Source organism: Vigna unguiculata, chromosome 3 (genome assembly GCF_004118075.2).
Source record: "Vigna unguiculata cultivar IT97K-499-35 chromosome 3, ASM411807v1, whole genome shotgun sequence".
Lineage (NCBI taxonomy): Eukaryota > Viridiplantae > Streptophyta > Magnoliopsida > Fabales > Fabaceae > Vigna > Vigna unguiculata.
In genome coordinates, this window is record NC_040281.1 from 40,128,969 (window position 1) to 40,153,366 (window position 24,398).

At 27.9% G+C, this 24,398-nt stretch overlaps 1 protein-coding gene across 1 annotated transcript; it reads right to left on the reverse strand.

The window, feature by feature from the left end:
* Positions 1-2,794: 2,794 nt before the first annotated feature.
* Positions 2,795-6,257, reverse strand: LOC114179288 (IAA-amino acid hydrolase ILR1-like 4). The gene is made up of 5 exons (XM_028065565.1): positions 5,851-6,257; positions 4,854-4,979; positions 4,455-4,769; positions 4,199-4,327; positions 2,795-4,010 (listed from the first exon to the last, which is right to left on the reverse strand). Exons 1-5 carry the CDS (start codon positions 6,214-6,216, stop codon positions 3,654-3,656), a joined length of 1,293 nt encoding a protein of 430 aa, XP_027921366.1. The 5' UTR covers positions 6,217-6,257; the 3' UTR covers positions 2,795-3,653.
* Between the last annotated feature and the right edge of the window lie 18,141 nt (positions 6,258-24,398).

Sequence of the window (24,398 nt, forward strand, 5' to 3'; positions counted from 1 at the left end):
TTCTCTACAATTTTTTGTTATATATTCAAAAATGTGGACTTCAAAATTAAAGCATAAAGAAATTGACAAAAAAAAAATGAATAATTATGATTTTAAGCCAACAAATATTTTGTGGCGAGATTTTGGGAGAAATTTTATCTTTGGGTGAAATGTAGCTACATTCAAGCAACACTTAAGATAGTTCTCTAAAATTTTGAACAAAAAATTAAAGTTATATTAAATTAGGATTTAAAAAATACATTAATAGTTATTTTTTTATGACTTCAAGTATATATTTTTTTGACATAAAATAAATTTTTAGAAAATTTAGAATTTCTATTTGTTTCTTTCCTTAATTTTTATTATATTAGGTTCCTAAAAAAAATATTCAAATATGTTTTTTACGTAAAGAAATCTTTAAGTTAATTATTATATTAAAAATCTTATTATTTATGATATTCTTTTAGGAAATCAATTTCTACATTAATTTATAATTTTGTTAATATTTTATCATATATATATATTATTTGTATTCATGTTTTATTTTTTTTATATTCAAATTTATTGTTACATTACTATGAGTTTGCAATTTTTATATTATTTTTTTAAAACAAAAGATATTATAAATATTTTTTTTCTATATAAGATTATTCAATTGCATATTTTAAATATATTGTATTTACATATATTGTATAAATATAAGTTTCCCTCATTTTATATACTTTAAAAAATACATCAAATTAAATCTAGGTAATTTTTTTTATTACAACTTATTGTATAGCTAAAATTAAGGAGGTCGAATTTATTGTTCCATTCGACGTACCTTATGTAAACTAACTTTTTAATACTCAAATCAAACACATACTTAAACATGTAAAATAATTCATCTAAACATTATTAAATTCAAAAAGATCAGGTTGTCGACAGTCATTATATTTATAATAAGACCAATCCTTCTACCACTACTAACATTCATGAAACAAATCAAGAGATCCAAAATCGATTCAAAAAAAATTATAAAATAAAATAAAAATATTATAAAAGGGTTACTGGAAACTCAACTGATCAAATCATGGAACCTAGCTAAAAATCTACTTATTTTATACGTATTAGTAAGGAGACACAATTTTAATTTTTTTTTTAAACTATAACAACTGAATGAACACTTCTTCCTCGAAAACATCAAAACACCGTACTGATGAATTCTATATATATAAACAAAAAAATCTGGAAGAAAAAAAAAGATAGGAAATAAATGTTTTTCCAGATATAATAATAATTATACTAAACGTAACTTTAATTTATGTTTATAAATTCAGTTCAGTATTAATTGATATATTATATTATTAATAATATAATTCATTATTATATTTAATATTACTATAAAATAATATTATCTATTTTTAATTAATTTGTTATAAAAAATAACTGCAATTAATTATTTAATTTTTTCATATTATTAAACTTTTTATTAAATATTCTATTTATAAGTATACATGATTATATATTTAAAGAAAATTATATAAAGAAATTAATTATATTGAAATAATAATAATTATTTGTATTATTATTAGTATTTTATTAAAATTAGTAGTTATTAATTAACTTACATATATTTTACAGTATTTTTTTAAACGGATAAATGAATTTGTGTAAGTAAAAAGTAAATTTTAGATTTAGTTTAACAAACAAAGTTCATCACTAAAGCACAAATATCATAATTATTTTCATAAGAACATTTAATTGTTAAATATTTTTGTGAGTAAAAGTTTAAACGAATATTTATGCAATTAATATATAATACTACATGTTCTATTGTCTATTGGAGGAAAATAATTGTTTTTTAAAGAAATCATATTTTCAGCATAGCTTAACATTTTTATCAGTGATCTTTTTTGTGTTTGTTATTGCAGATAAAAAAATAGACAACCAAAGACAAAATGAAATACAACAATAATATTGTTTTTTATTATTTGTTTAATTCATTTCTACACTTCACAATTTTTTAAAGACATTATATTTTCATATATAGGTTATTGCATAGCACTCATTGTTCATTGCCATTTAAAAAAAATAAGATCTAAAAAATCCATCGTGCAACACGGGTACAAAAACTAGTTTAGAACATATTTGATCATATAAATATTGTTAAGCTTTTAATTGACCGATTAATATATTTAATTGGATAAATTAAAATAATTATTATATTTACATGTTAAATTACTTTATTATAACTAATAGTTGGAACTTAATATGTAATGTTAATTATTTAAATTATAATAGTATTACACATTTACATTTATACAAAAATATAATATATAACATTTATTTTTTATAATTTTTATAATTTTTTAAAATAAAAATATTAAAAAATAAATAAAAATGAACCAGCTAATCAAGGACGGACTAATCTGTCCTTGACCCACCAACTTGACGGACTAAACAAACTGAGTAAAAAATGATTGACGAATTGAAAATTTCAACCAAACCCATCATTTTTTTGGCGGGCTAGCAAACCAGATTTGCTTTGACACCTGACTTATATCAAATATTAAATATAACAAATATTTATTGTTTTTTTAAGGTTCATTAAATTTTAAAGACTAAAAAATCTTAACGTTAAAAAAAATGAAAAATGATTTTTCACCACTAAATTTTGACAACTTCCTCTTACAACTTTAGGTGTCATCTTCTAATTGATTTTTCATTTTTCATTTTTCTAACAATCTTCCAAAACCACTTAAAAATAACACATCATATTATAAAAGAAAGTTGTCAAAATTTAGTAGTGAAAATATAAGAAAAAAAAAATAGAAGCAGCAAAACATAACTTCATGTTCTATTGACAAGGATACATCAGTTAGCAGCATAGGGTGGCTATGACTCGAAATTCAAATTCACCATGTTACTAGGTTGATTTTGTTGTTTGGACTGTGGTTCTTCTGCTTCATTACGACTGAAAGTGATGAGTGAAGCATCGCTGGCATGATGTCAGACCCGTAAACGGGACCAACAAAACCACTTGCACCGTGCAATTTTCTCTGCACCCCTTTTGTTGTTTCGCCTGCTTCTTACCTAAAGGACATTAATTAGCTACAATGTCCTACGTTGGTCGGGTGAATTTGAACAAAATTGTGTGCACTCCCATTTCTCGTACCATACTAAACTTTATCCAATACCTATTATTGCACTATTTAAAGTCTGAGGAATCTGCTTCTTTGTGACGTAATTGATGGCTTTCCTCCAAAGTTGATAATGAATAAATGATGCAAAGAAGGGTCACTGTTCGCATGTTTCAAACCACATGTTCAGACCACTTCTGACTCCCAAAACCATTTCAAACCACTCAAACGTTGCACAAACTTTCCACAATCATAAGAGTTTACTTTTTATGTACAAAATATCTTGATTCATGTTACTTTCAAAAGAGTAGAAGTAAAAAACTAATTATACATGATAAAGTTGTACTCAAATGATAGTGAAATTACAGTGTATGAAAACTTTAGTGGTCAAGGAGTGTAAAACACTGAAAATCTTAGCCTTTTAGGTTTGGTTATTTGTGATAGCAGCCAGGTAAAGCAAATTCAATATGCATTAAGCAGATAAAAAAATGTTCCCTGACAGCTACTTATGACAAAGAATGTGTTGAATTACAAGGGGTATGAGTTTGTTGACTAAGAATGGTATGAAAGAGCAAAAGCTGCATGTATTGCAGCCCCAATGGGAAGCACATCTTCATCAATGAAAAAGTAAGGACTATGAGCAGTATATGTGGATCCCCTCTTGTCATTTCGTGTGCCCAGAAGAAGGAATGTGCCTGGTACTTTTTCCAAGTAAAATGCAAAATCTTCACTTCCAGTGAAGAGAGGAGCAAATTCTATATTATCTTCTCCAACAATCTTACTAGAGACTTGGTGTGCTAGTTCGTATATTCTTACATCATTTGTGGTTGGAGGGATTGTGGGATGTTCATTACCTAAGAACTCAACCTCAGCATAGCACCTATGTACTTCTGCTTGCCCTTTGATAACCTGCTCAAAACAGGTTACATGCATTGAAAATCCTCTTAGACAAATCTTTTTCTATCCTTAGTTTTTGCTTCATAGTATCTAGAGTAAGGAACATTTCGAATGCAAGTTATTGGGAAAACCAAGTGTAACTTTCTTCATCCTACATAATATCAAGTGAAAGTTGTTTCATCTCAAAATCAGACATTTACCTCTTCTATCCTTTTCCTCAGTCCATAGAAACTCTTTTTGCTGAATGCTCTAAAAGTACCTCCAAATGTAGCTGAATCAGGGATTATGTCGTGAGCATACCCTGCATTGATCATGGCCACAGAAAGCACCTGCCAAACTAAAATCTCTGTGTAAACTTTTGTAGAACTAATAAACCATGAAGAGAATCAGTCATACATACTAATTAATGCACCTGCCAAATGTTTTTTACTACTCAATTTGAGAATTTCACTCCACCTGAGAATCCAAAGGATCAACCTCCCTCGAAACAATGGTTTGCAAGCTAATAACTGATGTTGAAGCTGCCAAAACTGGATCATAACAATCCTGAGAAACTCCTGATAAGCCTCGTTTTCCACTGATCTTTGCTTTGAAGCCTCCACATCCAGCTAAAAACTCCCCTGGCCGAGATGCAACAACACCTGTTTCATACTCTGCCACCAAGTGCAACCCAAGAATAGCCCCAACATCTTCAAGCACCTTTTCTCGGATCATTTCTCTTGCTCCTGTGCCTTTTTCCTCTGCTGGTTGGAATATTAGAACAACAGTAGTCTGCATGTGAAGTTAAAAGTTTTCAAAGGAAGAAAGACATAATACGATACATCCTAAAATGTTCATCTTCCGATTACACTTCACCTGTAACATGTCCTTCATTTCTTGCAGTATCTTTGCTGCCCCAAGTAGCATGGCAACATGTGCATCGTGTGCACAAGCATGCATTTTTCCATCTACTTTGCTCTTATGCTCCCAATCAACCCTTTCCTGTTCCCAGTCACATATGTCAAACGCATCAATTACTTGCCAAATTTGTCCTAGAAGATAGCATTGGTAAAGAATGTTACGTCCCCATTCTCAGCCTAGTACAAATGTATAAAGTATTGCAACGATATATACTGATATCAAATCATCAAATTCATTATCTTATTTAGTCACAAATGGGTGGTTTGCAGTATAAATAATCAAGAGATCAGAAATCTGAATAAAAGAAGGTTGTGTGGGAGGAATTCTGTAGAAGTTGTGAAAGGAAAAAATTAACTGATTTAACCCATTAGAGCGTTAATGGTGGAATAAGGTGTGAATTTCAGTACAGAGCCCATTAAAATTATGGTCAGAACTTTCCCATATAGTAACAGTACTCCAGGTTGTACTTTTGTGGAATTCAATAATAATTATCTTGCCACTGTTTCCTTTTTCCACTTCTGAAAACTATTCCCAGTTACATGATCAACATCTTTTTTCAAAACTAATACTCGCTTTCCGATTCCTCTTGTAATTTGGATCAGTAAAATCAACAAGCAGCACGTAATCCTCGGATTCAAACAAACACCAATTCCCAACTCAAGAAGACTACAAACACAATTGAACTTGTTCATTTCTCTTACAGTTTTTGTCCACCCAGGAAACACAACTATTTGCTAGGATCCTTTTTCTGATTTGTTTTTCACTAAAAGAAACAACAAAATCAATAGCCAAAACTAGCCACAAACATGAACATGCATACATGTCCATCACTTGTGTTGTGTCCATGTGGCATCAAAGAAGAAAAGCTTGGAAGAACAAAGTGAGAAACAGAACAAAGACCTTAAGAAAGAACACAAGACTGTGTGTGGTCTGAAAAAATAGTAACACTAACCTGAATTGGCAAAGCATCCATGTCTGCTCTAAGAGCAACAAAAGGAGGAGACCCAGAACCAAGTTTGGCAACGACACCAGTCCCAGCCACAGGCCAGTGGTAAGCAACACCCAACTGGTCCAGCTCGCGCCTGATGAGAGCACTTGTCCTGAACTCCTCATTTGCAAGCTCTGGGTGTTCATGGATTTCCCTCCTTATTCTCTTGATCCATTTCACCGTGCTAGGACTGTTAGCTAGCTCCAGAATCTGCTGCCTCAGAGAAGAACTTTGATTGGTAAACTCATTGATTGAAGGAGTTTGAAACGTGAAAGAGAAGCAGGTGGGTAGGAACAGGAAGAGTAGGAGAATAAGTCTAAGATGGTCCATGTGGCCAAGTGGTAGATATCAAGAAGGTGAAAAATGAAAAATGCTTGGTGCATATATATATATATATATATGAAAAGCCTTGACTAGACTGGATTTTATTATGTCCACGTTAGAGAAAATCCGACCATGCTTCTAAGTATTGGTTGGCACATCAAAAACAATTGCTTTATTCTGGTAAAAGGTTATCTGATTGTGTTTGTGATTTCGTGCCCTTACCGAACTCTATGTCCATTTTTTTATGCCAAACTTTTTCTTTTCTTTGTTCTGCATTCAGAGAGAACAATTTTTTTTTTTATTAACTCATTTAGTGAATTCATTCATAATTCAAGATAATAATAAAAAAGGTTGAGTTGGTTGGAATTCACATGTGTCATTTGTTTGGCTCTAAATTTTCACGGCCAAACCATGATCAGAAGAAGAAACAGTGGAATTTGAAATGTGAGGATTGTTGGTATTCGGTGTTTGAATGATGAAACTTTTGAAGAGGGAAGTGTTTGCTTTTTAAGGATGTATCCTTCCCAACAACTTTGGCTTCTTGTGGAAAATGTTGTGACCACATAAACTTTTAATCTTTGTCTGGTTTACAAATTCATTGTTTGAATCCCAAAGAAGGACAATCCAACCACCTTGAAAGAATTGAATCCCATGAATTTGTGCAATGTCCTCTTAAAGATCGTATCCAAGGTAAAGTTGGTCCTCTCCATAGCAGCCTCACACCAGGCAAAAAGGTAAGGGAATAATCTTATTATCATAACATAAGAATATTCAAAGTTCCAAGTTTGGAAGAGTAACAAACTAACTTGTGGATTTGGAAGAACTAATTTGGTACACTCACATTGTCCTCATTATTCAATGGGTAATTTGTAGTTTACAATATGTAAAGAGATTGACAAATTTCCTAGAAGCTTCTTTTCAGTGTTTATTATACTCATTCAATAAATTGGCAGATTGTACAGTGTTATAAAGTGTTGATTCAAGGTATCTTTTTACATCAATTACATGGAAATATTGTAGAAAGAAAAGTAAGGTAAACTTATATTAATTCATGTAAAAATTTACATTCATATTGGTTTGGTGAAAAGTGAAAATCCTTTTGTAAAGTAGGTTAGAAGATATATTAATATTAAATATGTTTTCTTTAACAGTAAATGAAAAGAAAAAATAGGAACAAATTAAAAATAAAAAATATATGAATGGGACTGTGAAATATGATTGATCTATTTTACATAAACGTGATATCTCTCTCTTTTTTTTTTGTATATTTCATTTTATTTTTCATTTTCTACTCTCATAAATACAATTAATTTCATTAGTTTTTATAATAAAAAATTATTAATGTTATAAAAAAATAATAATATATATTATTCATTAGCTATAATAGATTTTTTATTATAATAAAAAACAATCACACACCTACATTTTTCAACCATTATTGATGTAACGAAGATAGATCTTCTTTTCACAATTTTAATATTATTGTGCAAAATATTTATATCTATGCTTAAATATCTTTTTGTCTTTATTGTCGCCGTTGTTCAATTTTGTCATATTTTCTATTCGGTGTTCAATTAGATCATGATTTTTATTAATTTGATAAATTTTGTCTTTTTTTTTTTTTGCTAATAATGCTTAAATAGTTAACAGATGCAAATATTGTATGACATGTGTTAATTCTTGATTTGTTTTATTTATTTATTTATTTATTTTTAATTGTTCATGTGTCAAGTCATGTCGTGTCAAGTGTCAATGTATGTGTCACATGTCAGTTCATGATTGTGTCATTTTTTTTGTTTAATTTAGTCTCTATATTTATTATTTTTGTTCAATTCAATACTATTTTTTTTAAAATGGAACAATATTGTCCCTTCTAAATTAAAACCAAATTTAATTTTTATATAAAAAGTATACTAATATTTTTATTAAAATTAAAATTTTAATTAATTGTTTTTAAAATTATATTTTATAAATTATTATATTTAAATATAAATTAAATATAATTCTTAAATTCAATTATTAAATAAAATATAATTATTAAATTTTTTAGAAAAATATACTGATATTTCTACAATTGACATTTAAATCTAAACATTTAATATTTTTTATTGTGTTTTAGATATTAAAATCTAAAATATTTTAGATTTAAATATTAATTTTAGAAATATTAATATATTTTTCTAAAATATTTTCAACATTTGTAATATTTTTAAATGTGAATTTTAAAAATATTAGTATATTTAGTATAAAATATTAGAAAAAAATATTTAATAATTATATTCTAATAACATTTTAAATAATTATATTCTCTTTAATAATTGAATCTAAAAATTATATTCTATTTATAATTAAATCTATTGATTTATAATTGAATTTTAAAAATAATTAACAAAAATGTCAATTTTAAGTAAAATATTAGTATAACATTTATATAAAAATAAAATTTGGTCTCAATTTGAAAATGACAAAATTGTTCCATTTAACAAAAAATGGGATTGAATTGAACAAAAATAACGAATATAGAGACTAAATTAAATAAAAGAAAAGACACAACAACAAACTGATACATGTACTAATATTGACAAGTGGCACGATATTTAGTTGACACGTGGACAATTTTTCATTTTAAAATAAGAAAAAAAATTTAAAAATTTTAAAAATCAGGAACTGCATGTAGAGATGCCAAATAAACCCGCCCCGTAGGTATTGTTCGAACTCATTCCCGTTTTGACGGGGAATGTCCCGCTATGACTTGGCATAGGTATGGGTACGGGAAATCCTCAACTTTTTCAATTGGGTATTAGGATGAGTATGTGAATGTACATATTTGCCTCATCCCCGTCCCCGTCCTCATACCTGCCATATCTCCGTCCCCTATTAAAATATTCATAGTCAATTAAGTAACCTTATATATATCGCTATACACTTTTTTATTTGTTAAAAATAGATCTGTCTAATTATCTTAACCACTAGGGGATCTGAATTGATTAACAAGCTTTTATCTGGTTTAAGATGAATCTTGAAGAAATCTTTAGGTTTTAAAGCTCAATTAATCAATTTCGCAGTTCTGGGTTAATGGAGTGTTTTAACTCAATCAAGAAAGGTTGTGAGAGAAGAGAAAGAAGCAATACACACCAATTTATACTGGTTCGATTCAAAATGAATCTACATCCAGTCTTCTCCTAAGTAACTTACTTAGGAGGATTCCACTAAACAGATAGGATCTAAGAATTACAAGCACACCTATATAATTCTAGACCCTAAAACTCAAGAAGTTGATTTACCAATCAAGAACTCCCCCTAGGAGCAATGCATCCAAGTAATTGCACCTAGGCCTACACTTTACACACTGAAGCACTGTAATCAGAAATACAATAAACAGAATCAAGAAACGAATACACCTATGTTGTGCAGATTTGACAATATGCTCCTTGATTCAAGCAAGACCCATCATGGTAGAATCAACTATCAATCTTCTTGGATCTGCACTTGAATGATCTTCCAGAATGTTCAATATCTCTGTGACTCTCAGAAGGCTCTCTCTCAAAAGGAAAACTACGTGATTTGTCAATTTTCTCCAGGCACAAAACAGATTTTAAAACCAGCTTTTATACAGAGTTTTTTGTTGTCATTAATTGATTAGCAATTTACCTAATCAATTATCGTGAGCATATTTTTACTTCCTTAGTGTCATACTCACAGCTAATCCATTAGTTAAACAGCTAGCCATTCATGTTTGCACCAGCAAGAGTGTAATGGTCCAATGCAGCACAAAGCAGGCCTAACATACAACTGATAAAGATAAACTACTAACCTAATACATGACCTAACTAGACCAAGTCTATGTTCTACTCTAATCCAGCAGACATCATCAAAACCATGCTTCATTCATAGGTGAATTAACTCCCTCTACCAACATTTTTTATTTTTTATTTCTTCTAATTGATTAGTTTTTCATGAAATTCATTCGCATCTCCTATATATTTTTCATCTTATCATGATCTTTATGCAATTATGTTCAAATGATGTATGTCAATTAAATATTTTTATGTCTCACATTTGAATATTTCTATTCTTTTTTTAATTATTTTTATTTATTGTATATTTTTCCTTTCACATGAGAATGTTTAAAACTCTCAATTTAAATGTTTAATAGCATAAAACTTTTTTTTATTAGGTAATATAAAAATTTTATCTTCTTTACTTTAACTATTATTAATTTTTGTTTCATTTGAAGAACTCTTTTGTTTGATAAAACAATTTTCATAATTTTTCATCTTATCGTACTCGTAATTATACATTTGTTTTTCTTTGTGTGATTTCATTCAATAGTTTCTCAAATTGTTTCTAAGACACGTATTTGATAATATTTTAATATTTTTATTTATTGTTTATTTTATAACGTAGAATACTATTTTTCTATATTGTATATAATTATTTTTTTTCTAACTCATTATCATATGTAATTTTGTCACTATAATTGTAGAAATAAATTTTTTTACTATAATATAAAAATTTAATGTAATTGCCATGATTTTATTTTTATCACTATCCAACATATATTAAAGTTCAAAAGATACAATATTTATGTGAAGATTTAATTATTATTAGTTTAATCTTTGTTCTTTGCGTGATTTTGATGAAGTGGTGTGTTATAACTTTTATTAGTGTATTAAAAATATATTCATTGGAATTTAAAAAATTTGAGTAAACAAAATTCAAAATATTTCTTAATTTAAATATTTGTTTTCCTTTTATATTTTTTTAAAAATATTTATGATTTTTGTCAATTATGTTTCATTATTGTTCGTAAATTTAATAAATGTTTGGGTTCTCATAAAATTATATTTGGTATTCTAATTTGAAATATATACATTTATAGTTTTTTTATAAATATTTGATATCGAAGAAATCATCTTTCTTCTAATATTGAATATTATAATATTACCGTAATACTTTATTATTTTATAAAAATTAATTACTTAATAATGAAACGGTACAATTATGGGTAGAAGAATATACTTGTGATCCGGTGGGGATGGAGATGAGAGAAAAATTTGATATCAATGGGTATGGGGGTGAGGATTAATTTTTTCTATGAAAATGGAATGATGATGATGATGAATTTTTTCTATGGAGATATATGAAATAGCGAAACCTGTCTCTGGCCCACCCCGTTGCAATCCCTAACTACATGACATATACTGTTCACAAACATCTATTTAAATACGATTAGCAAGATGGACAAAATTGATAATCAAAATAAAAATCAAATTAAATAAATACGATGAAAATAAAGAAAATAAATAGCATTTAAACCTTATATTTATCTTCGTATGTTTTCTTTATAGAAATTATGTACTTTTTAATATTTTTAAAATAGAAATTAATTTGTTTATAGTAATATAATATAAAATTCTTATAAGTTTAAAGGAAGATTATAATAATACTAATAAATAAATAACTAAAAATTATTGGTAAGCTGTCGTAAACGATATATGTTCATTGTCGCGTTTTTCATGTGTTATCATATATATATATATATATATATATATATATATATATATATATATATATATATATATATATATATATATATATTATGTAGATCACCTAAAAAGAGTAGGTTTTTTTTTATTTAATAAATTGATTAGAAAAACATTAAGTTAATAATAAAATATATTATAAAGAGATGACATTCCTCTGACATTAAAAAAGTAAAGGAGAATGATAATACAAGCAATCATGACAAAGAAAGAACATTTTAATCACACAGAAGGAACGGAGAACTAAAAATTCAAGGCACCTTTGGAAGATGAGTTTTAAAAGAAGAGAAACAAGAAGATATTTTTTGTGTGTGTGTTTGTGTTTAATAAATATTAATTTATTTTATTGAAAAATAAAAGAAACAGATAACAGTTTAAAATAAATTGAATAATAGCATATTTATTTATTTAAATAAATAAATGAATAATCCTTTTTTTCTCCCATTAAATATTCTTGTCGTGAATATTTTTTCACTAGCTTTCGTGCTATATTTTGTTAGGTTTTCTATTTAAATCTACCACTCTTATTCGTACCCTATTTATTTTCTCCACCATTTAACCTCTCCAATAAACACTATTATAGTTAGTAAGCTCCATTCTAATTAAAAAACAAAAACACTTCCGTTATTATAAAAAAAGAAGTTAGTATTTATATAAATATTTTAATTTGCAATAAATAAAATTATAAAATTAAATGTGACGTAATTAAGTAAGATAATATAATTAGATTGTCCAAAAAACAATCACATCATTCAATTAAAAAATTAACAACAAAGATTTAATTAAAAATAGTTTTTTCAGTATTCAGTAAAATATAAAAATGTATTAAGAACTTAATTAATGTAAATCTAAATGTTATATCAATAAAATATTTTTAACATGCATACTTTTGATCTGTTAGTAAAAAATGTTTGGGGTGAAAAATTGTGTTTACATGTGGAACACGTGTTTGTGTTAGCAACATGAGTAGCTTAGGAATTTTGGTCTAGGAGATTAATTGAAAGATTAGGCAAGATAAAAAAAAAGGTTAGGAACTATCATATGGAAACAAGTTCGTGAAAGCCTACAAAAAACTTGTGGATCATGCCTCAATGCATTTTATCTTTTCTTCCTTTAACTTAAACCACATGTTTCACTTTTGTACCAAAATATATACTTCAATTAAATACCTAAATTATTTGTATGGTTCCTAATGTTCTTCATTCTAGATAGCAAATTTGCCTTCCTCTTTTTACTTATGATTTCAACTCAGTAATATAATTAGGAAGAAATTTTGGAGTAACGAAATAGGTTTTCCAAGAGAGATAAAGGGGTAGAAATAACTTCAAGTTCTTTATTTTGTTTTCTCCGATATAAGACTAATATTTTGATTTAATGCATATAAAAAATTTTATTATAATTTCTAAATAATATGAGACTTTTAAATATATATATATATATATATATATATATATATATATATATATATATATATATATATATATATATTATAGACGAGGTTAATGTTTAAATCACAATAAGTCTAATTAGATATCACATCCTAAGTAATATCTATCATAAAATTTTATATTTTTTAAAAAGCATATCGACAATTTAAGAGAGGAAGTTATCCAAAAACTACCAATGGTTTTGATTCCTAAATAACATGTCTCACAAATCCTAAGAAGAGAGTTGTGGTGTAGGAATGGCCTCACAAATGGTTTTCTCAAGTCTCTTAAGATAAAATCATTAAGATCAATAATCACATATCTAAAGTATTGTCTTCTTTGAAGATAAATGTTTTTGACACAATTTTACCTTAAAAGGGTCCTTGATAAGTTAAAAGAGAAATATGTATATAAACTACAATTGGCCTTAACATTTAAAATATTATTTACTTTAGAGTTTACTAACTTCATAATAATTTTGTCTCTAAAAACTCTTCGGTAGGTTACTAAACTAAGGTTAAAGAACATCTATACTAATTCATAGGTTAAAAAACAAAAGTATATGTATAAACTATTATAAACTTCATCATTCAGTATACTGTTTGTCCAATTTATAGTGAGTTAACTTTTATGAGTAGTGCTGACTCATTTTGACACATTTCCTTGAATTAATGGAGAAAAATGCATTTAAACTACTATTAACCTACTTAATTTTTATCTCCAAAATTTTATAACTTTTTTATGATATTATCATTTAAAAATATGTCTCCAAATTCAAAAAAAACATATAAAAATGTTAAACTTTATATATATATATATAAGTTTTATAAAATTATGAGAATTTATTTTAACATTTTTTTTTTCAATTAACGCCTGAATACCACTAAATTTGTAAATTAATTCACGCAAAATGATTATAACTTTATTTCGAGTTAGGATTAGATAATTATATTAAATATTTGAAAGAAGCTTTTTTATTTTTAATTTTCGTGTGTCATGTCACTCATTTTATCCCTGTAGATGAAAAAGAACAAAAGAAAAAGAAAAAAAAAGTCAACGGGCGCTTTGTCCAATTTTCCACCCGGGGATACATCATTACATCAACGTACACCCTTGCGTGGGTTCTTTCTCTTCTTTTTTTTCTTCCTCATTTTTGTTTTCACTTTTTTATCTTGCGATTTAAATTAAGGTATTCATAGAAAAATGTCTCTTTCCTCCGCAATTAAAGTTGCTACCATTTATATTAACTAATTTTTATAATTATGATGTATGTTTTCATATGCCAAGCGCGTCACAATTTAAAGTGTATTACTCAATTAAGAAAACTTGAATAAGAATAAATATTTTTTACAATAAATATTATTTTTAAACATAAAAATGTATCTAATAATTAGTCTTTGCAGAAAAAGATTGATCAACTATTTTAATTAGTCTAAAAATATTTAATCTAAACGAAACTATATTTTTAATTCACGTGCATAATAAGACAGTGTTGAAAGTGTTAAGAAGGATAATCAAATTTTATTAGTGGCAGAACATACTTTGACTAATCTGTGGATTAAAGAAATGAAATTAGAGTGTTTGTTATTTAGTTTTCTTTTGTTTGTTTAGTGACTTTGCAGGCATGGGAGCATGAACGTGTACGGAAAAAAGCACGTTTTTCTCAATTGTGATATAAAATTAAATTTATTGAGCTGCCTAATTTGAAGGGATTATTGTTGGTGTGGTTGTGTCCCATCATAGTAGAAAACGTACTTATGTTGTATTATATAATAATACTAATAATGATGAGCAATTCCACAAGCACCACTATTTTTATGTGGTTTCTGATGCATCATCATTTCATCAACTTTTAGTCTTAAAAAACATAATCATCAACACTTTATGTGTAATCTTTTTTCCATAAGCTTGACAATGATTTTTGATAATCGCACTTATTCAACGTGATTTTTATAAATTTCTATTTTGGTCGCTTGAGTTGTTGAGTTCTATCTAGCACGTTTGTTGTTATCGGAATCTCTTCAGCCACTCACTATCACTTTTCAATCATTAACTACTTTTTCGGTTCGTTGCTATTTTTTTTTTAGTTTTCAACTGGTTTTTTAATTAATTGCGTCGAAATAATCGTAACCGTGATAGTGTGAATTTTAATAACACGGTTCATTTTAAAACAGGATTTGAAATGTTTTACGTAAAATATACTTTATTAAAATGTTTTAAAGAATTGAAATTTTACACTTTTACAAAAGTAATTAAATCACTTAAAATTGGATAGTTTTAAATTTATTAAATATACTTCAGAATTTAAAATTTTTCGTATTTTCTTTCTATTCTCTCCTTAATCTTTTTTTTCCTTTTTCCAATAATTTATTTAAAAAATAATTTAATTTTTAAAAATTTTAATTTTCTTATTTTAATATAACCATCACATACAAAATGTTATTTAGATATTATTAATTTAAAAAAAATTAACTCAAGTTATCTTTTTACGGTTTTAATTTATATTATTTCTTGTTAAAATTATTCAAGATATTTTTAACTGATATTCACAACTTTCACTCAATTACATTTGATTGAGATCGTTTGAATGACAACAACATTTGTTTAAAGGATTAAACACGTCTTTGGTTTTGAATTTTAACCTAAAATTGTAAAAAATTAGAATTTGTTTCTTGTTGAAACTTCGGTACATGTTAATTCTTAAACTTTAAAAATAATAAATATAATCTTTTTAATTCAATTACGTTAACTTTTTATTAGATGTCAAACGCGTTTATGTTAGTATTGAAGTTGTTTGTACCGTTTGACACATTCTTGATTCAATATTTGCTGGAAAAATACGTTTTGGCACATAAAAAAAAATTAATGTAATTAAGTTATATTTATTTATATTTTAAATTTAGGAACCAAATCTTTCAAAGTTTCAAACATGGACATAATTCCAATTTTAAATCAAAATTAAGATACTAAAAACATACTTAATTCTTCTTTAAACTAACATGAATAAGATTTATACTAATGATATTAGTCAGAGTGTTTTTCCTTTAGTTCTCAAACGGATTTGGTTGAAAATTTTCTTCAATTGACATTGGAAGAAAAATCCTTAGTTAATTTTGGTTGAAATAGATAAATATTAGAAAAAAAAACTAAACTAAATATTAATAATAATAACATTAATATTGATAATAAAAAATTACCATTACAGACATTAACAAAAAAAAAAATACAACAAACATCAACCTAGAGAATTTAGTTTAAAAACGTCAAAAAGTAGACTTCCCGATATTAGATGAAAAAACTCTGACTAATATCAATTTAAAAATAAAATTGATCCTACTTAACAATCTAAACAAAAGATAATCGTTATTAATTAATATCAATAAAAAATCATACTTAGCATTAATTAAGGAGTAGTCATCTCAATACTTCATCGATCTCAGTCATTTCAACAGTGTTTTTTTGATCAACAAAAAAAAAAAATCATAATAATTTAAATAACAATATTTCTTATCAACATAAATAATAATAATAAAAAACTAATTGATATCAACCTACAAGTAGTCATCCTAACAATGTCTTGAATTTTGTCATCCCAAAATTGTCTCAGCATTAGTTAAATCATTGATCTCCCAACCAAAAATCTAATTTATCAAAGAATATGAAGAAAAGACATGAATTTGGAATACAAAAAATTCAAATGCTTATTTTTTAATGTAAAATTTAAATTTTCTATTTTTAAATAATCTAATTATTGTCATAAAAGTTGACAATTTTAATTTTTTTAAAATTTTACCCGAATAACATATTATCTTATTAAAAATTTATATTTTCTTTAAATTAATTATCTTTTTAAAATTTCCCATCCAAATTATTATGTTACATGAAATGATGTATTTTCCGCTCAAACTTTTTAAAATATGGATACCTAGAAACTCCAACATTATGTTCATATGTTTAATATTGTTCAATGGTAGCAGCTATTTAAGATTGTTAAACTTGGTATATCTCACATTCATAATCAGTACATCTTCAACATAATACCTCTGCACATTATTACCAAAACTCTAATTATCCTAGAGTATTAAACACACCAAAGTTTACAATATATCCATACAAAAATATCATGAATCTTAGATTTAATTCCTTGTTTGGTCATTGTTTTTGTCCAAAAATGATATTTTGATTTTAGTCTTAGTTTGATCTGTGATGCAAATTTGGTATTTATTTTGTGAAAAATTGATGCTATTTGATATTTTTTATTAAAATTTTAGAAACGAATTAATGTTTTTCATTAAAATTAAAATTTTTAAATATAATAATTTATTTTATTGGTATAATTAATATAATCGTAATATCAATTTTGATAAAAATTCTTGATATATTTCAAAAAATTTAACAAAAAGAAAAACAAATTATTTCAATTTTTCAAAAATCACAATAAATTGAGACTAAACAAATTAAAAAACTAACTTAACTTATTTTTTGACAAAAATAAAGATCAAATGAATACTAAACCTAAATTTTAACGAAAGATACAATCTCATGAAAAATCAATTAACTTTGAAATACCTAAAATTTATAGATTACAAACAGCCATTCAATTATTCAAACACATTTGGATATATTTATTTTATTTTTTAGATAAAAAAATGAAAACTTTGTGGAGCCAATTTTTTATTTTTTGTAATTTGTTTCTCTCTCTAATAGTCTAATTGTAGCAACTAGCTCTCCAATAATTGAAAAAATAAACAAATGTACCTATCAACGTGGAAAATGCTGTCAGACTTAGTACAAACAAACACAGTAATAACATTTTCCCATAACTATTTATTATATACATAAGTAATAAAAAAAAAATATGACTGGAGCATTTGGGCCCTCCAATTCGTGTGAGGAGAATTTTGAAGAAAAAAAAACTATATAAAATTATTACATTTAAAATATACAAAAATTAATTTTGACTTTACAGTTACATATTTTATTGAGACAATATCATGGTAAACATAAGTATAATGCAGAGAGAGTGTTGGGTTGGGGTCCAGTGAAAGAATTATGTGAGCATAATGCATGAATGCATTTATCACATGGAAATATAGAATGGTGCTAACAATTTTTGTTTGGATGCACAAGATACACGTACCAGTGGAGGGATGTCCAACCAAACATGAGGGAAGAAAAACACAATTTTATTTCTGTCAGTTTATATAAAGAGATAAATAAAATTTTACAAAATATCTATATATTTTTACCGTACATAAATGAATTTAATTTGAAAAAAATATTCGTTCCAGAAAATTTGGTGTACTATTTCTAAAATGAGTGATTTAGAATTTAAAAAATAAAAAAAATGAAAAACACTTCAAAAATAACACACATCAGATTATAAAAAAAATTATCAAAAATTTAACTATTAAAAAATCATTTTCTTATTCCCATATAATCAAACAAATGAAGTTTGAGTGGACAGGTCAATTCATGTTGATGCTACTTTGCTCCAAACTCTATTCACATTCAACTCTTTAATAAAATAATGACATCACATTTCACACACCCTTACGTCATTATCACAGCAATTACCAATCTTAAATATAATTTACTTCGATATGTTTAACTTATAATACATGGAAGCTTCACCTTTCTTATATAAAATTGGATTGAGTTTAAATTTTCTTTTTGGAGGAAAGAATAATTTCAAAACTTTCTAAAATTATGGTCTAAGGTATAATGTAATATTGCACTTTATTTACGGTATAAGGAAAAACGATATATTGTATGTTGTATCTGAAACATTTTCTTAACTAATTTGTAATCATTTTAAAATGATTATATGATTCTTTTCGATTATCAAATATTTTTATTTACCCATTTTTATTTTTTAAATGTAATAAAGTAGACATTAATCATTTTTTAATAATGAAATTGATAAAAATATAAAAAATTATACTTCGACTTTCATCTTTTAACTTTCGTCCTTTTATATGGATTATTTATTTTTTGAAGAAAAAAGATAGTAGTACATTAATCAATGACTTACGCTAAGACACATTAGAGAATAAAGGATGACAATAAAAAAATTGAAGTCATAATATCATTATCCTAAAAATATAGAAAATAAAAACTCACACTTTTAATTTTTTCTAAGAGAGAATCCAAAATTATATTTGAAGATGTGTCTTTTCACATGGATACCGGATTTTTATTGATCATTACTTTTGAACAACTTTTTAGTGATACAAGATCATTGAATACATATTTTATTATTGTTAAATGTGAATTTTATTAGTATCTCAAATTGAAATTTTTTTATGTTTATATTTTTTCCTCAAATTTTAAAAATAAATTAATATAATTTCTTTTAATTTAATGATGTTAGTTTTTTTTTTTTGACTTGTTAAACATTGTTTGAGGTTAACATTTGACCTGATATATGAAAAAGGTATAAACAACTTGATCGTCATCCTAAAACACCTTTGACACATCACAAAATTAACAAATATAAAATACCTTATATTTGAGAAAGGTGGTAATGAAGCCTCCCTTAAGTTGTCACAAATATAAATTGTGCAATGATCATTAAGTCCATTCTTAAGATAAAAAGAAGAGTTGTAAGAAATGGCACGAGAAAGGAAAACTTGAAAAAGTAAGCAATATGGAAGAAAAAAATAATTACTTAAAATATAATGATTATTCATAAGGAATTAAACCAAAAAAATGACACTAAAAGGAAGAATAAAAAATAACAAATAAGATTAAAAAATAAATAAATGAGATCTCGATAAATGAAATCTGTTAAATCATTATCATTGTATAAATAATAATGTTGATAAATGTAAACAATCACGTTTTAGAAACTAAGAAATTATTTTGAATATTTCTCATGAGATTGAAAAATAAACAAGAACTCCAAAAACAAAAAGTGGAACGAAGACATCATTTTTTTCATGGCATTGTATTGTTTGAAGATGGCGAGTGAGAAGAAAAATACCAAAGAGAAAGAAAAAAATCTAGCATATAAGTGGAATAAAGAGACCATCAGTTTTTTGCAACAAAAATGAAGTGTAATCATTCATGCAAAAAGAAAAGAAAAAGAAGAAGTTGAACCAAAAATAAGAAGAAGAAAAAGGTTTAAATGTTGGAATGAAGAAGAGAATAAGCAAGTTTGTTCTTATTTTTTAAGATGACGAGCAAGAAGAACAACATCGAGGAGAAAATAAAAAACCGAAGACCGCAAGCGAGAAGAACAACACCCACGAGAAGAAAAAAAAAAGGAAACAAAACACAGAAGAACAAAAGAGTAGAAGCTTGAAAAAACAAAATTTACCAATTTTACATGGTATTGAAAACCCTCAATCAAGGGTTTTTTGTTAGGGTTTTATGTTTAGTGTTAGTTAGGTTTTCTCTTTTCTGTTAGATGATTAGTTAGGGTTTCTGTTTCCCCTTTTTCCTTCTTGCGGAGACTATTTAAAATAGATCTCCTCCTTTGTACAGTGTATGAAGAAACACACAGAATAATAAAAGATAAGTCTTGGTTACTTACCTTCAAGCTCTCTTCTCTTCTTGTTTTCTTCTTCATCTCGCGCTATCTCTTCTTTCTCCATGCTGTTTCTCTAAAGCATCATCGCCATGCCAGCTCGCTCTGCATCGGGAGGTCGTGGGTTTGAAACCCTCGAGGCTAGGTTTGGGCCGCAATATGGTATCAGAGCAGGTTCATAGCCTGCTCTGTTTCCGTTTGCGCACTCTGTCTCCTAATTCTATCAATCTGCGGATTACAAGATTGAATCTTGCAACATGGAAGACAAAATCAACAATCAGAAATTCAAGGAAGAAAAATCAATGCAGCAGATGGAAAGATTGGATCTTGACCAATCTTTAATTCCCACAAGCCCCTACTATATTCATCCTGGGGAGAATCCAGGACAGGTCCTCACTACACCTTCTCTGAATGAAACCAATTATAATTCCTGGAGCAGGAATATGAGAAGAGCCCTTTTGTCCAAAAATAAGTTGAAGTTCGTGGATGGCAGCATCAAGACCCCTACTAGAGATGATCCTCTATATGAAACTTAGGAGAGAGCCAATGTTATGGTTCTCTCTTGGATTATTAGAACACTCTCACCTCAGATTGCTGAGAGTGTTATTTACATAGAATCTGCAAGGGATTTGTGGAAGGACCTGAAAGAAAGGTTCACTAAGGGGGACTACTTCAGAATTTCTGATCTTCTCCAAGAAATACATTCTGCCAAACAAGGGGAGAGAAACATCACCCAATTCTTTACAGATATAAAAACTGTCTGGGAGGAATTGGAGTTCCTGCGCCCTGTTCCAAATTGCGTTTGTGGTAAATCTTGCGACTGCAACCTTTCCAAGATTTTCATAAAACAGAGGGAGGTTGAGTATGTGATCTGCTTTCTAAAGGGTCTGAATGACAGCTACAATACAGTGAAAACTCAAATCCTGCTCTTAGATCCCCTTCCCAATATAAACAAAGTCTACTATCTCATTATGCAACAAGAAAGACAGAATAATGGTGCTACCAGCCTAGGGACTGAAGGAAAAACTTTCGTTAACGTCTCTGAAAGACATGGAAAGTCTCAAGATCAAAGTAATTGGAGAGGTCAAGGACGAGGCATCATGCCCCGGTCTCAAGGAAGAGGAAGGGGAAGAAATCCTAACTATGGCAAGCAGTGTTCTTACTACCATAAGATGAACCATACTGTTGAAGAATGCTATTCTAAGCATGGGTACCCACCTTGGTACAAACAAAAGAATGATGGCAACAATAATACTCTGGAAAGGGGCAATCAAGAAAAAAGGGAACAACAGGTTTGTAATCTCAATGTGAAGGAAGATTCTGCTGACAAACAGCCAATGAGAGATGAATCTGTCAAGGGATTCACAGCAGAACAGATGCAGAAACTTCTAAGAGTCCTTGATGACTCTGAGGGTACTGGACATAACATCAATCACGTACAAAAGCATGATAATGACTCAAACAGGAATCCACAAGGTAACAATCTTTGGATTCTTGATACAGGTGCAACAGACCATGTTGCACACAGTAAAAATTGCTTCACTTCCTTTTTCAAAATAAAGCCTGTGAAGATAAAATTGCCTAATAATAATGATGTCACTGCCTATTTTGCTAGAACAGTTCAATTCTGTGATAATCTAATTCTTTTTAATGTCCTATATGTTCCTGAATTTCATTTCAACTTAATTTCAGTTCAAACCTTAATCAAAGATTTGAACTATAAACTAATTTTTTCTTCTGAGTGTTGCCAGATACAGGACATTATTACATCACAGATGATTGGGTAAGCTAATCTCAGTCAGGGTCTCTACTATCTTGATATTGTTCCTGTCACCAAGATTACTGATTTTTTTCCTAATACTGTCCTTAATTGGTCTAAAGTTGATATAGATACTTGGCACTATAGACTTGGACATCCTGCCCGTAGAATCACTGAGCAAATCTATAAAACTTTTCCTTACATTCAATCTAAAGGTTCTGATGTTTGTGATACATGCCATCTTTCCAAACAACATAAATTGCCTTTCTATAAAAGCGACACTATTTCTAATGCTTGTTTTGATCTTATTCATCTTGATATATGGGGCCCATAGCCATTCCCTCTGTTCATGGTCATAAATATTTCTTAAACGTGGTTGATGACCACTCTAGACACACATGGATCTTCCTTATGCATTCTAAGTCTGAAACTAGGAAACTTATCCAGAATTTTATAATCCATGTTAAAAATCAGTTTGATAAGACTATTAAATCTTTTAGAACTGATAATGGTCCAGAATTTAATTGTGTTGATATGTACAATGCTTATGGGATAGATCATCAAAGAAGTTGTGTTGAAACTCCCCAACAAAACTCTGTTGTGGAACGAAAACACCAATGCATTCTCAACATTACTTGATGCCTTTTATTTCAATCTAATTTGCCTAAAGCCTATTGGTGCTATGCTGTAAATCATGTTGTTCATATTATTAATAGATTGCCCACTACTGTTTTAAGTAATGTTTGTCCTTATCAGATTTTGTATAAAAGGCCTCCCACTTACCTCAACCTTAAAGTTTTTGGAACTATGTGTTTTGCTAGTACCCTTGAATGTAATAGAGCTAAACTTGATCCTAGAGCTAGAAAATGTGTGTTTTTGGGTTTTAAAACAGGTATTAAAGGCTATGTTCTCCTTGACACCTTAAGCAGAGAGATTTTTATATCTAGAAATGTGATATTCTATGAGAATATTTTCCCTTACAAGGCTGTTAATCAGCACATCCAGTCCACTGACAGTAAAGATCATGACCTAAATTTCCTATTTGATGACATTGACAACTATCCCAAAGACACCAGAGTTGATAATCAGACTCTTCCCAGAACTGACACTGCTGATTCAGAAACAGAATCCATTCCAGACACAACTAGTGATGATTCTACTAGCCATTATGACATCAATCTCCCACACAACAATGATCAGGAATATGAAAATGTGGTTTTGCGAAGGTCAGAAAGACAGAGGAAACCACCCACCTATTTGAAGGATTACTTACACCAGGTGAACAATTCCATGAACCCCAAGCATTTCATTCATAATAAATTTGTTCATAAAGCTAATTATCCTATTACTTCTGTCCTTTCTTACAAATCTTTGTCAAAAGAACACCTTAAATATACTCTAGCTATAACTTCTACACATGAACCACATACATACACAGAAGCTTGCCAAGATGTCAAATGGATTGATGTTATTCATAAAGAAATAAAAGCTCTAGAGGACAATAAAACCTGGTATTTTACTGATCTACCTAAAGGAAAGAAACCTATAGGATGTAAATGGATTTTTAAAATCAAATATAAATCTGATGGGACTATTGAAAGGCACAAGGCTAGGCTTGTAGCTAAAGGGTATACTCAATTAGAGGGGATTGACTACATTGATACTTTTTCCCCTGTTGCTAAACTTACCATTATGCGTCTGTTATTAGCCATTGCAGCCACCAAAAACTGGTATTTGCACCAACTTGATGTGGATAATGCTTTCTTACATGGCAACCTTGATGAGGAGGTTTACATGAATCCACCCCCTGGGCTTCAAGTTCCTAAACCAAGACAGGTTTGCAGGTTAACTAAATCCCTATATGGCCTGAAACAAGCCAGCTGTCAATGGTTTGCTAGACTATCCTCCTTTCTTATTTCTGCTGG